This window comes from Lucilia sericata, unplaced genomic scaffold, assembly GCF_015586225.1.
Source record: "Lucilia sericata isolate MDLA Ls3-8-SP2 unplaced genomic scaffold, ASM1558622v1 Contig000088F_arrow, whole genome shotgun sequence".
In the NCBI taxonomy this organism is placed as follows: Eukaryota; Metazoa; Arthropoda; class Insecta; order Diptera; family Calliphoridae; genus Lucilia; species Lucilia sericata.
The window spans coordinates 579,081-594,986 of record NW_023994121.1 but is presented as its reverse complement, the minus strand read 5'-3'; the positions used below and the strand labels follow the sequence as shown (position 1 = coordinate 594,986).

Genomic DNA, 15,906 nt, shown 5'->3' with positions numbered 1-15,906 from the left:
AAACTAAAAATTACCGTCGCGTTTGCATTTGGTCATATGAACCACAATACAAGTCTTACGATAATTCGCTCCAAAACAATTAAAACAACGAGCAAATAAAATATTTCGTAGCAATTGATAGTTGCCATAAAAACAACGAATATCAAGTCTACAAAACACTTATAAATTGTTGGCTCGAACGTTGGGCGCCAATCTGTTGTGTGAGCGGGGGTTTACTAGTTAAAAGGTCGCTTTTACGATGTTAAATAATTGGTACATTACCATGTGGTACTTTTACTTGTTCATCCGGCTTAGCTTTACGGTGCGTAGGCTCTTTATGGACATGTACCATGTGCAACAACACAACAACAAGATAAAAAAAACGAGTACCACTGAATATGTACGATTACAGTACGGAAATGGACAGAATTCGATGGTCTAGTGTCAAGGTGTTATCGACACTGCCATTTGCCCACCCAAATGGATTGTCTGCTTATCAGCAATCCCCATTGGCAGCCCACAGGTTCGGTGAGTGCCCCATTGATGCCTTGGTTTACTCCTGCTAGGCTAATACGTTACCTTTCTATGAAAAGTTTAGCACATTACTAATATGGAATTATCTTCAAATTCAAAAATGAACATATTTATTACTATGGAAATCAACCTTAAATTAGATATAATCGGCATATTGGAAATAATGCACATATCTTAAAGTATGTACATGGTTTACTTAAAACGAATCTCTTAAGTGATTAAACTATTAATAATTAAGATAACAATTTACAAAATGACCTCCGAAAAGGTGTGTGTGTGCTGGTGGTTTATGCCAGAAACGTGGCAAAAATATAACCGAGGCTAATTGGTGTCTAAATCACGTGCTATGGTACCAATGAGGTATTCGGGGCTTTAAAATATCAACAAGGGACCTAATTGATCGAGCTCGATAAAGAAGGAATGTAGACAAATACTATTTCCCAAATATGGTAGGTGGTGTACTTTTGGGGACGGGTGAGCTAAAAACCAATTCAGCCGCAATGGGGCCGATTTTCAGGCATTAACCACTTTTACAAATAATTGGTTAAAATATGTAAAATAAGGGGAAAATATACAAAAATATAAGAGTACTTAAAAAGACTTATTGTGTAATAATGAATTAAAACATATATATAAGTTTCTAATAAACTAAATTGATCTCATCAATTTGAATCGTTCACTTATCTGCATACGTCATCGACGTATCCGACACGCTGGTGTGGTAAGTTTTCCTTGCCATCGACAAAAATATTTGCCAGGATGTCTTTTCTCGTCAGGCTAGCTTCCAATCCTGCCAAGACACTAGATGCTGTGGGTACGTAAAACCTGTACCAACAAGTTGTCTGGAGCGTCCACAGTTGCTAGGAGCATTCACAGGTGGTTAGCAGCATCAACAGGTGCCGGGAACGCCACCGAATGTTTAATTATACTCCGCCTAGAGCAATATGTAGCCGCAGCAAGATGTTTAATATATATATATGTTTAATATAATCTCGCAGTAATATGCTGGGGTTAACTTTCCACGCCAAAAATATTTTACGACAGAAACAGTTATTCCTTAATCACGTGTTCACCTTCTTTTACAACTTATTTTTCGTATTTCGTAATCTTTTTCTGTTCTGTTCTCGTCGACGTCTCTTCACAAAAAAAAAAAAAAAAAAAACGTGTCCTCTTGATTTCTTTCCTTTTTTTCTCCCTCCTTGATCTGTCATACTATATGACTTGCCAATCTATTTTCGCAACCGAGTAAGGTTACCACACTGTCATTAAATAAAACAATCATGGTATTTAAAAAAGTCGACCTTTGGTATATACAAAACATTGACACAACAAATTTTTACTAGAGTTCGCCCGCACAGTGGGGCAGAATAGAAATATTTTGGAAATAAATCTGGCATTTCTAAACGGCTGATCCGATCGGGATAAAATTTGGCGTGAGCGTAGCCAAGTTTTCGAGTTTAAGTTTTGAAGATGAACCCTGCAGATGCCCCAGGGACGGCGCTGTGGCGGCTCAAAGTAGGGTACCTACGACATGTAAAATTTTTAAACTCGTGCCATTTTTTTGTTTTTCACCCAAATACAAAGATTTATATTTTCTGAAAGCGCTCGACGAGATCTTGAAAAAACATGCTTGGACATACTACTTATCTCTTATAATATCCGAGTTATAGGCATTTAAAAATTTAGTGATACAAAATTTACCATACCTTGGTCCGCCTTTTTTTGAATACCGGGCGTAATTTTGGACCAAATGGACTCAATTAGTTAGACAACAAAATTTCCAATAATATACAAAAAATTTCAGATCAATATCATTTACAGATCCAAAAATATACGTTTTTTAATTTAAAAATTCAAAAAATTTTAGATTTTTGCCGTTTTTTTGCCAAAAGTGTGTCTTAACTCTTTTATTAATAAAATAAAATTTTCTTTAAGAACATATAACAATTTTATAGTTTTCTAAAAGTTATCTTTACGCAGAACGTTTTGGCGTAAAAAACTTGTCCTATTTATTGAAAATGTTGCCACTGCGTCCTTCCGAATATGACCTATTTTTTATCAAAACTTCAACTTTGGGCGACATGTTCTAAAAGCTGGGATCAGAAAACTGAAAGCAGTTTTGGAAACCTCAATATGTTTTCTATTTACTCCAAAAGTATTTTCCCAGCCCTGAAAGAAATGTGGACCCTATGGGCAAAAAAGTAAAAAATCCCATTTTTGGGATTTTCATTCCTATTTTTGGGAATTGCGGGATGCCCTTTGACCTTTTCATTTTTTTTGCATTTTCTTATTTGAAATGACAAATTTAACCAGCGTTGAAAATTTCATTGAATTTTGTTCATAAATAAAGATTTTGTCATATATTACATATTTGTTTAATTTCAAAAACTATGATTTATATCAAAATTTTAATAGGGTCGCAGATAGCTACAACAATTTAGTCCATATTTATTCCTTAATATCTTTTTTAGTTAGATATGGAAATTCTCGATTCTTTACAAAAATTTTCAAGCCAATATCTCAATTACATTCAAAAATATGTTCATTTATACCTGTATCCTTTAATTTCATATTTTTCATATTTTAGTATTAAATATGACAGAACATATTTAAATCTTATATTTACCTATTTTCTATTTGTTTGCTTATCCTTATAATTGAAAGGTCCTATTGTGCTTAAATTTTCAGAAATTTATAACTATTTTTTACCTAAATTTTTTCGACAGATCATTTCGGTCTGTTTCGTTTATGATCATGTAGGTAAAAATATACAGGTAATGATAATTTCGATTCATTCACTAATAAGAAATATCAATGACTGAATTACAGGTTATAGTAATATAGTCCTAAATGTTAATAGGTAGACAATTCGTAATTTTTTACTTTGGAATACCTGTATCGGAAATGACAAGAATTGGTATATAAGTAAACTTCTCAGATTTTAAGTACCATATTTAATAAATCTACAATGAAGATTACATTAAAGTACGAAGAGTTGTGTTCCGTTTTATGGAGTGTATCTTCAAAAGGGCCAGAAAGAATTGAAGACATTTCAAATTATATAAAAACTACATATAGTAGAAAAGTAGACAAAACAGGGATATCAAAAATTGAAAACTTTTTAAAACTTGTTGATGTAAAAAGTAAGTCTGTGGATGGAAATCAAAAGAAATTTCGATTAAAATTTTGTAGTTGGATGGAAACTACTACGGAAATCTCAACTTACAACACATCAACAGGAGCGCCTTGCAAGTCATACGAAGACTTATGTTCAAGGTCAAAAAAAAGAGTGTCACATAAAAACTTTTTTCAATCTCAAATGAGGAAATTGCTGATACATTTAACGAAATGCTGAAAAAGGAAAACCAACCTATGGATGCCGTACATATTGCAACTATTCTTCCTAATGCATCACCAAAACGACTTAAGCGAATTGTGGAAAGTATACCAACTCCAACATCACAATCAAATTTTACTGAAGAAGCAATAGCGCTTATGTTGGAACTGGGTCTCAGTCGAAATAAGTACCAAATATTAAGGAAAGCTCTGCATGAAAAAGGACACAATATATTACCATCATACAAGGCGATCCAGGAAAAAAACAAACTATCCTACCATCACCTATTGCTGTTAATGATGTGGAAGCTTGTATTGATATATCATCTTTGCTCGAAAACACAGCATCAAGAATTGTGTCAGACTTTTCAGAACTAACTAAGGAAAATTCATAACTGTGATGTTGTCTTAATGTGTAAGTGGGAATGTGACGGTTTATCAGCACTTCCAGAATACAAACAAGCTTGTGGAAGTCGGACATTAGCAGACTACAAAAGTGTATTTATGTCATCATTAGTGCCATTACGAATTCGTTCATATTCCCTTAATCCATCATCGTCAAGCATCGGAAATTCATTTGAAGATATATGGATCAATACAACTCCGGGTTCAAAAAATGTTTGTAGACCCATTGGATTTGAATATATAAAGGAGTCAAAGAAAACAACAAAAGATTTAGTGGAATATTTAAAACATGAAATAAGCACTGGAGCCCATTTGCATAAAAATAAAGGAATTCTCTATTAACGTATCATATCAGCTAAGCTTAACAATGATTGATGGAAAGGTCAGCAATACCATAACAGAAACTTCTTCCTTCTGGAGATGCTCAATATGTAATGAGAAAAAGTCGCAATTCTCAAATATAAACAAAAGCAGAAGTATTAATGAAGAAGTCCTGTCTTTCGGAATTTCACCACTTCATGCCAGAATACGATTTTTTGATTACTTTTTACACATAGCATACGACCTCAAATATAGAAGTGTGGCAGAGAATCTTACTAAATCAACAAAAAATAATGAAGAATTGAAAGAACTGAGAGCTGCGGAAAAAGCAGAATCCAAGAAGAATTTAAAGTTCAGATGGGATTAAACATCGACAAACCACTTCCAAGTTGCGGTAGTACAAATGAAGGTAATACGGCGAGAAGGTTTTTTCGTGATTTTGAAATTACTTCAAAAATAACTGGAATCGACAAGGAGTTGCTTCGAAGAGTTAACACTATTTTAATGGCACTGAATAGTAAACATAAAATTAATGGAAATCGATTTGGGGAATATACATCTGAAATTTCTAAATTACTTGTATCTCTGTATCCATGGAGGGAACTAACACCAACAGTACACAAAGTATTGTGTCATGTTCAATTAATAATTGAATCGAATATTCTTCCACTTGGAAAGTTAACAGAAGAAGCGAGATTTTAAGCATGTTCAACTATTCAGCTGAAGAAAATGCTCCAGGCAATCACAGAATGAAGATATTTTTAATAGTTTACTTCTATCTTCTGATCCTGTTCTTTCAACTATGCGAAAAAGATGGATTTGTTATGAAACTCTATCATCTCAAAACAAGGAAGATTTAAAGGACGTAATATAAGTCCTGGATATGTATACCGATATGACAGATTATTTTATAGAAAATAAGTAGTGTTAGGAATTAACTATATAAGTAGGTTGTAAGAATTAATTGTATTATGTTTAAGATAAACAGTTCAAATAAAAAAAGCTATTATACTAACTGATGATATTGTATTAAATTGTGTTTTATATTTCGGTGGGCGGGAAAGGTGGTTTGTGTGGGGTGATTTAGGTGTTGTTGTGAGTGACTCATAATAAAATTATAATTTTTTTATTGTATATACAATGTTATAGTCTTTAATAAAATAATTAACTAAATAATTTTTAAAAATTGTCCAAATATTTTATTCAACACCAAATGTATGTTCTGTCATACTTAATACTAAAATATGAAAAAGATGAAATTAAAGGACACAGGTTTAAATGAACATATTTTTGAATGTAATTGAGATATTGGCTTCAAATTTTTTGTAAAGGGTCGAGAATTTCCATATCTAACTAAAAAAAGATATTAAGGGATAAATATGGACTAAATTGTTGTAGCTATCTGCGACCCTATTAAAATTTTGATATAAATCATAGTTTTTGAAATTAAACAAATATGTAATATATGACAAAATCTTTATTTATGAACAAAACTCAATGAAATTTTCAACGCTGGTTAAATTTGTCATTTCAAATAAGAAAATGCAAAAAAAATTGAAAAGGTCAAAGGGCATCCCGCAATTCCCAAAAATAGGAATGAAAATCCCAAAAATGGGATTTTTTACTTTTTTGCCCATAGGGTCCACATTTCTTTCAGGGCTGGGAAAATACTTTTGGAGTAAATAGAAAACATATTGAGGTTTCCAAAACTGCTTTCAGTTTTCTGATCCCAGCTTTGGGATTTTTGAAGTTTTGATAAAAAATAGGTCATATTCGGAAGGACGCAGTGGCAACATTTTCAAAAAATAGGACAAGTTTTTTACGCCAAAGCGTTCTGCGTAAAGATAACTTTTAGAACACTATAAAATTGTTATATATTCTTAAAGAAAATTTTATTTTATTAATAAAAGAGTTAAGACACATTTTTGGCAAAAAACGGCAAAAATCTAAAATTTTTTGCATTTTTAAATTAAAAAACGTATATTTTTGGATCTATAAATGATATTGATCTGAAATTTTTTATATTATTGAAAATTTTGTTGTCTAACTAACAAGAAAAAATTGAGTCCATTTGGTCCAAAATTACGCCCGGTATTCAAAAAAAAGGCGGACCAAGGTATGGTAAATTTTGTATCACTAAATTTTTAAATGCCTATAACTCGGATATTATAAGAGATAAGTAGTATGTCCAAGCATGTTTTTTCAAGATCTCGTCGAGCGCTTTCAGAAAATATAAATCTTTGTATTTGGATGAAAAACAAGAAAATGGCACGAGTTTAAAAAATTTTACATGTCGTAGGTACCCTACTTTGGGGCATCTGCGGGGTTCATCTTCAAAACTTAAACTCGAATACTCCTTGGCTACGCTCACGCCAAATTTTATCCCGATCGGATCAGCCGTTTAGAAATGCCAGATTTATTTCCAAAAATTTTCCATTCTGCCCCACTGTGGTGCGGCACATTCGCACTTACATATATAGGAAATAATTTGAATTATTGCGTAAATTGAGTTTTTTGTTATTTTATAATATAAAATCAGAGGAGCATGCAAAAATATTCGAATGCAAAAATTTTATGAACCTTTTCAAAATTTAATTTTTTTTATTTTTGCGGTTTTATATATCAAACATCGACTTATACAAACATTTAATGAATTGACATGAAGATAATAACAAACACAATGATTTGTGATCATAAATGTATTTAAGCTACAAAGACGTCACTTTTATCTCAACACGTTTTCCCAAGGCACATCATGGATGATGCTCAAAATTATCACCATTTGCAAGTTTTATTAATACTTTAGTGTAAAACTGGGGCGCATCAAAAAAGTAAAATAATTGAAGGTTTTGTAGCATCAAAAAGCATCACTCTATAAATATTTAATTCCTTCAAACTATAAGTTTTTAATTGCATTCCCTTATAAATCAAGCTCGTAGAATTCAGATATTAACTGTTTTTTCTTATATTTTACTAATTCACGATTTTTCAAAAACTATAAGCAACAAGTAAAAAAAGTACTGAAATGAAATTTCTTATTGTGTATTTTTAAAATTTTTGAAAATAAATCTTATGGTATGTTTTTAATTTTTTCAATTATGTGCAATTTATAAATATATATTTTTTTTTTTCAATATGTTATATATTTTTTTTCAATAATAACAAAAGCACCGGTTCGTAAATATCAAAGCTTATTTATAAAGAAGCATTCTTTTTCGGCAATCATTTGATGGTGGGTATATAAGATTCGGCATGGCCTCTCTTACTTGATTTATTATCCATTTCTAAAAGGGAAATTTTTCAAATAAACACTGCATAATTATGCAAAATAAACACATAAAATTTATCTTACTGGACTGTTTAAGTAAGGCGACCAGATTTTTGAAATGAAAATAGATGACATTTTTTAAATTAATTTGTTTTACAAATTGTACAGAAAAACCGTGTCAAGTGACCAAGGTTAGTACTATTGGTAAAGAACTGCCGAAGTTAGAGGGGGTGAAATTTGGACAATTTTTTCATACAGGGTTTTATTCACCTATTCACCTATTGGTCCTAGGTATTTTTATATTTTTTTTTTTCAAATTTCATCCAAATGGGAAGACATTGATTTGAGTTGGGTCACTTGACACGAAATTGCCCATATATGTATATAAACTTACATTTAGATTGACTTATAAATAAAGTAGATTCCGGGCATAACGAAAGATATAATGTCAGGCACATTCGAATAAACGAAAACCTTTTTAAACCCAATAACAACTTTTCTATGATTTAAAGGTACTTGACTTTTATGAATACGATTTTTGTGAATTCTGCCTGAAATTGATTGATATACTTAAAATAAGTTTTTATGAATAAAACCGTAAATCTTGACAATGTAACAACCCTGTACTTATAAAGTTTACAAGATGTTCAGTGGTTTACAATAAGAAAATAAGTGTTACCATTTAATATCAGAGTTCAGTAAAAGTATGAACAAAACAAGCACGGCATGACATTTTCCATACAACTTGACAGAAAAACCCGGTAACCGGTTTGAAATAAAATTTGTTTTAATTTACAAAAATAAATATTGATGAAGGTTTTAAAAATTAAGATGGCTAAAGATGACAATTATGGATATAGATGACAGAAAAATGACATAAATGACAGCCAGTTTAAATAGATGATTGTCCTTTAAAAAACAGGACGTATGGTCAGCTTACTTTGAGTAATATGTAACATAAAAATTTTAATATGTATGTGTTTTTTACTTGTTTTAAAATATCTTGAACTTTTTTATAATCTTTGGACAAAAATTATTCTGTTTGCTCTGAAAATATGAATACATTAAAACAATAAAAAGGTTACAAATAAATGATGTGTGTTCGTTTCATAACATCTTTGGATTTTTTACACAGAACAAAATTTTTTGATCTAAAATATTTACAATGAAGACATGTTTTTATTGTTGCATAAAAAAGCTTTTAAGAACAAACAGTACAAATTGTAAAAAACAGTACATTTGCGTACTGATTTGGGTGATGTGAAGAAAACAGTACAATTTAAAAAAATCAGTATTTTATATATATATTTTTGTCTGAAAATACCTTAAAATCCCTACAAACATTTTCTATTGCGGAAGTAACCCGTGTGAAACTTCCAAACGTGCTAAAAGCTCACCAGCGATATTGCGGAAGTATACGAATTCTTATCACCAGTCGGGAAGAACTGATGCCGTGCTGGGGAACGTCTAAGCATAACGTGGAAGATAATTCTGGAAGAACCGCAGAAGAAACTTCTAGATGTCTCTTGGAAGTAAGGTAAAGACACTTCTAGATGTGACTAGGAAGTCACTTCTTAAAGTGACTTCTTAGTATCATCTAAAAGTGTTGTTATCGTATTTTCCAGAAGTGTTCCTATCTTATCTTCTAGAAGATGAGTATTCTCGTCTTCTAGAAGATGAGTTTTCTCTTCTATTTGTATACTCACCAACATAAAATCTATAAAAAAAATCTAAATAATATTAAATTTTATATTTTTTATTGATATAATTGTAATTGAAATAGTAGAAAAAGTAATTAATCTAACAACTAATTTAAAAGAAGTAATATATGTATGAAAAAAGTAATATATGTATAAAAATTTTAATTATTACCTAATAATATGATAATTTTCAGGGAATCTGTATTAATCTTCCAACTGTTGACTGGTACACTTCCAAAAGTTGTAAAACGTTGGACTCTAAAATATTTTGTAATTCTTAATTATAATATTACTTTTGTTTATTTCGTTGAAGAATTAATGCGTTCCAAAATATAACTCTTACAATTTGATGGATTGGCAATTTGAACATTGAATATACAGTAGGGTGGGTCGAAAAAAAAAGTTGAGTCAGTCACCCCCTACGATTAAAGACATGTTAATAACATTTCCAAAAATATAAAAAAAATTTTTGCCACGCCTAGAAATACCGCCCTTTTTGTTTTTTATACATTACGCCGCCATTTTTAGTCCGATTGTAACATATCATATATCAATATTTATGGCTTGACTTTAGCTATATTTCACTCTTAGACAATTTTTTATTTCGACGTCATATTCTTTGCGCGACTTCTGATATCTCGGATCCTTCCCCAAAATATAAAATTGTGGCTATACGTGGCTATTTAATTACATAAAATATAGGCTTTTAAAATGCTCACTTTTATGCATAAAGAGCTATTTTACAGGTATTTAAAAATAACTGTATAGTTCAAACTACAAACAATTAATTTGCTAGGGATATGGTCGAAAACAATTTTTTTAAAATTAATTTACAATACAAAAATTGCATCCTATCCCTATCTTAACAAAAGAAAGATCGTTTTATTCAGCATTTAATTCTATTAATTAATAACAAAATCACGTAGGTACATAAAAATTAAACATTTTATTTTATAAAAATCTATGAAAAATTAAAGTGTTATGCTAAGTTTTACAAAAATGTATGAAAAACATTTTTTTCCATACAACTACTTGCATGTTTCTTTTTTTAAAAATTTTTAAAATTGTTTATACTAATTTTTATAAAATGTGATAAATTTATTTTATGATTTCTTTAAATAGTTACATATTTTTAAAGAAGTTCTTTAAATAATAAAAACTAATAAAAAACGAATAATCGGGAATGGCCGATCATATATGACCATAACTAAAATATGATTTATGTTTTAATATAGCATTTATATTGAATTTTGTCTTAATTTCCATATCGTCACCTGAAACGCAAACGGCCCTAACTAACCAAAAATTAAAAATCGATTTTATTGTTGATTATAATGTATTGCATCAAAACATATGTCAAAAACATATGGACTCCTCCGACCAAAATTAGCGATTTCATTGACAAAAAACAAAAGGTAAGGTAAAAAGTCCAATTTATCCATTTTTATATACGCCATTGTCAACTATCATAATAACTAATAGGTTTCACTATTAAACAATTTGTTTATTCACTAGAAATAAATCGCTCCAAAGCCCTATTCGGGGAGTACGGTTGTATGAGGGCAAGGGGAATAATCCATTTTCAAACATTTTCGATATAATCCATATTCAAACAACTTCGTCCTTGGGTAAAATGAAATATATCAGTCTATTTGCATCGAATTATCTGGAAAATTTCGACTTGTAGTTTGATTACAAGTCGGATGGACAAAGCTAAACTACTATAGTGCTGTAGGATATAATAAACTTTCCTCTTTTTTGATAGGAAGTAGGATCTGGAAGGGTTTGTAACTGAAAAAATAACAGTTTTATAATTCATTTTCCAAAAAAAAAAAATGTTTTCGACGGTGATAATGAATATATGAACATTTTTAAATTTCTATAAAATAGCTGTTTATGCATAAAAGTGAGCATTTCAAAAGCCTATATTTCATATAATTAAAAGCTCTTTATTATTGTATAGCCACAATTTCAGATTTTGGAGAAGTATCCGAGATATCAGAAGTCGGGCATAGAATGTTACGTCTAATTTAAAAATCGTCTAAGGGTGAAATGTAGCTACAACCAAGCCATAAATATTGATATATGATATGTTACGATCGGACTTAAAATGGCGGAGTAATATATAAAAAACAAAAAGGGCGGTATTTCTAGGCGTGGCAAAAAAATAATTTTTATATTTTTGGAAATGTTATTAACATATCTTTAATCCTAGTGGGTGACTGACACAACTTTTTTTTTTTTTGTCCATAAGTATTCGAATTTGGTTGTACTTTGAAAAGAAATATAATTTAATAATATTTTTTATGTGTGAAATGAATAAATAAATTTGTTATATTGTCTAGAGAGTCCTAAGGTATAATATCACACTCTTTAAAATTTGGAAAAATTACATTTACCTCAATTGATTTAACTTTTTTTAAAAAAAGTCCATAAAATTGCCTCACAAAAGTATTCAAATTTTTCCTGTATTTCATATATGACCATATTATACGAAACACAAAAATTATAATCGAGTGGTTTCTTGCTTAAAATTGTATTAAGGGGTTACTATCAACCGAAATTATATATTTTGGGTCCATTTGTTCCACAATTTTGGAGCATTTGTACCATTTTTTCATGTAATATCATTAAAATGGCGATTTTTGACCATATTTGCAATTTTTTTGCCTTTTTTTCAGAAATAAAACCGAACTTTAATATTGGAATTTAATAGACCCCTTGAGGTATCTAAAAATAATAATTTTTGTTATAAGGATCTGTACTTAAAAGTTCCAAGATGTATTTTTGGTATCGTATTGAATGGTATTTCTTCGAGGCATGTTTTGGAGTTGTACACTTCCACAATACATTGAAAACTTAAAATATATAAAAGCTGATATCTAAAAGAATATATACAAGAAAACTTTCCCCGAAAATTTTTGACCCTAGTATTATGAAAATGGACTTAAGTTCCAGTATATTGAATTAGCGACAGAATAATGATATCAATAATATATCTTGGATCGTTCAAATACAGATTATTGTAACAAAAAATACAATTTTTAGATACTCCAAGGGTTCTATTAAATCCCAATATCAAATTTTGGTTTTATCTCTGGAAAAAAAGAGAAAATACTACAAATATTGCAAAAAATCGCCATTTTAATGATATTACATAAAAAGAGGGTACAAATCCCCAAAAAATTTGGCTAAAAATATATCATTTCGGTTGATAGTAACCCCTTAAAACAATTTAAAGCATAAAAACCATTCGATTCTAAAATTTGTGTTTCGTATAATACGATCAAATATGAAATACAGGAAAAATTCGTATACTTTTGTGAGGCAATTTTATGGACTTTTTAAAAAAAAACTAATTTAATTTATGTAAATGTAAATTTTTCAAGTTTTAAAAAGCGTGATATCAAACCTAAGGAATGTCTAGACAATATAACAAATTAATTTATTTTTTTTGCACACAAAATATACTATTAAATTTGGTTTCTTTTCATAGTTCACCTAAATTCGAATACTTATGAGAGACACTATATGTACAAAAGTATGTATTTATTGAAATTACCTGTTATACTTTAGGAAGCAATAAAAATAGGATTCTCTTATATCCAATACATTTCCCACCAAAGTTTAAACGGTCAGATGCATTTTTTACATTTTCTGCAAATAATCGACATTTTTAATGGAACCACAAAATGAAATAAGACTTAAATAACTTACCAGATCTCTTTTTATATTTAAATTTGGCTAGAAGTATAGGGGGTACAATTTAAGCTACTGTTTTCTAAAAAAAATGGAAATAATTAAAAATTAATTAATTAATTTATTTATTGTCTTGGATCAATGAAAGCATTACTTTTCATGAAAATTGTTTAAAACATTAATATAACTTGGAATTAAACTGTCTATAAAGGTCTGAAATTATTAAGTCATGATTATTTTTAAAATTATTTACAGTGACTAACGATAGGAACACGTTAACGACCCTAAACGGGATATTGCTTTTGACACTAATACTACAATTCTATTTTTTGTTTGCTCTCTTCTAATTAAGGAGTTATACACGTTAAAAAACTATCTACTTAAGTTCAATATATTGGGAACGGCATGCTCAATGATAGGTCATTGAAAGACCTGGTGCTAATAACTAAAAAGGACCTATATTTAGAATAATTAGATCCAAAGTTATATGAAAATTAATAAAATTGTATTTAAAAAAGGTGGGTGTAAAAATATCTGATTTTAATATTAAAAATCTTATATGGGCAAGTTCGTGTCAAGTGAACCAAGTCAAAAAATAATTTATGTATAAAACAGCAGTATTAATTTGAAAATAATGATTCCAGATAGCGATTGAATACTTTAAGTACAAATTTTAATGTATTTTGTTACGATAATGAAATACTAATAATATTTTATTTTAAAGTGGTAAAAACTTTGTGCTACTTTGAAGTGGTGATAAATGTTATTCTTTTGGAAGTACTTCGTTTTATTTTTTCTGGGAATATCTTTATTTATATGAATACATCTTTTTAGGATCGAATAATAAGCACGCAAGATTTGCTCCATAAAAATCTAATAAAATATATTTTTGTTTAATTTTAGTGGTGTAAAAGTTTTGGAATCCACAAAGAGACTACTTTTCGCGAGTTAAAGGCAGAGCAGTCAAAAATTAACTATGTAATTGGTGTAAATGTGCAAAGGGGAACTGGGTTATATAGCTGTACAACATTTATTACACTCACACCTCGCTTTCAACTGTATAATAGAACTACACATAGACTGGAATTTGCTCAGAAGTGCGATATAAAAGAAATGGTATGTATTAGTATTAAATTGTGAAAAATAATTGCTTTCTTACATTTAAATAGACAGAAATAGAAATATTCGACAGCGATAAACGATAATCTCCCTTAAACAATAAGTGGATTTTTTTGTTTTTTAAAATTTTTCGGTTTAATTATAAATACATATCGGTACCACGGGAACTATGTATTTCACATGGTTAGAGCTGAGTTGTTATCTGCTTAAGTACAGTTATTCGTACTTACGCAGAATGTGTCCACCCAAATTATACGCTATTTTGGTGAAGGAGTAAAGAAAAATATCTATGTATGACTAAAATAAATTTTTTTATATCATTATCCTTATTTAAAAGCTAAATAAGTATAATGGTATTAGATATTTTTAGAAAATATAGATATCTTTAGAAACTATACGATATCAATTGCTGTGTTTTTTTCGAAATTTATATCTATAACTATAAAAACTTCGAATAAAATAGTACAGTAAAACGGAGGCGGAGAGATCGATTCCCACCTTAGGCACTGGTTAAGGCGCACAACGGACCCGATAGAGGCCTAGGTGTATTTCTTCGGATTTGATGTATATATGTACAATAGAGTGATTCAAGCTTGTATGAAGGAAAACAAATTTTGTCTGACAGGCCGTCTCCCCCTTCTAGAATTGTTCTATGGGTTGTAAAACTATGTCATACAAAAAATTAGGCTGATTGGATAACGTTAACAGGTGCCGCAACGGCTCTGAAGTTTCAAAGTGGGAAAAGGGGGAAAATATCGATTTTTTCAGTTTTTGCTCAAATTTGACCATTTAGTAATAAATTTTGAACTTTATTGTAAAGGAATCGTAATGCGCACAGAGTAAGCATTTCGGAAAGATAAAAAAAAAGAACAAAAAATTAGGCTGATTGGATAACAAATCTTTGTTAAACAAATTTCAAAATTCAAATTTTGCAATATTTGGGAATTTTCGAATCGAAATAATATTTATTTTTCGGTCATATTTACCAAAAATTACTGGAATTTATCGTATATAGTCCGATATTTAAAAGAGAGTGAAAAAAAGGTAGATTACCCTTTAAGGCACTTGGGAATAATTTAACACCAAAGTTCAAAAATTCGAAAAAACTCTATCTATTTGAATAATGCTGTATATAATTAGAGGAATAACAGAAATAAAACAAAAAATTCTATATTAAATATTTGAGCAAAAACTGAAAAAAATCTATATTGTCTATATATTATAATCTATATCTATAATGAACGCTCATTTACAGCAAGACTGGCACAATCTAAAAAAAGTCGTTTGGAGAAAAATGGCTTTGATTGTTTAATGACATTTTACTATTTTTTAAATAAATCAAGGGATACATATGAAAAATTAAACTAGAGGTTAATAGTTTATAATCTAACTGAAATTTAATTTTTATTTAACTAATATTCGTGAAAACATGAGTCAAACATGATCTCATACCGAAAATAAATATTTGAAGTTTGATAAATTTATATGAAATACTTTAGTATAACGCTTGCTTTGTAGCATTTAGTTCATTTTTGAACTAATTTT

At 29.5% G+C, this 15,906-nt stretch overlaps 1 protein-coding gene across 1 annotated transcript in view; it reads left to right on the top strand.

The window, feature by feature from the left end:
- The window catches only part of LOC119599795 (vacuolar protein sorting-associated protein 13D), a 487,269-nt gene that overhangs the window by 160,582 nt on the left and 310,781 nt on the right, over positions 1-15,906 (top strand). Inside the window, exon 6 of the mRNA XM_037949667.1 lies at positions 14,146-14,358. Within this exon, the coding sequence (XP_037805595.1) occupies positions 14,146-14,358 (213 nt within the window). The remainder of the gene's footprint in view (positions 1-14,145; positions 14,359-15,906) is intronic.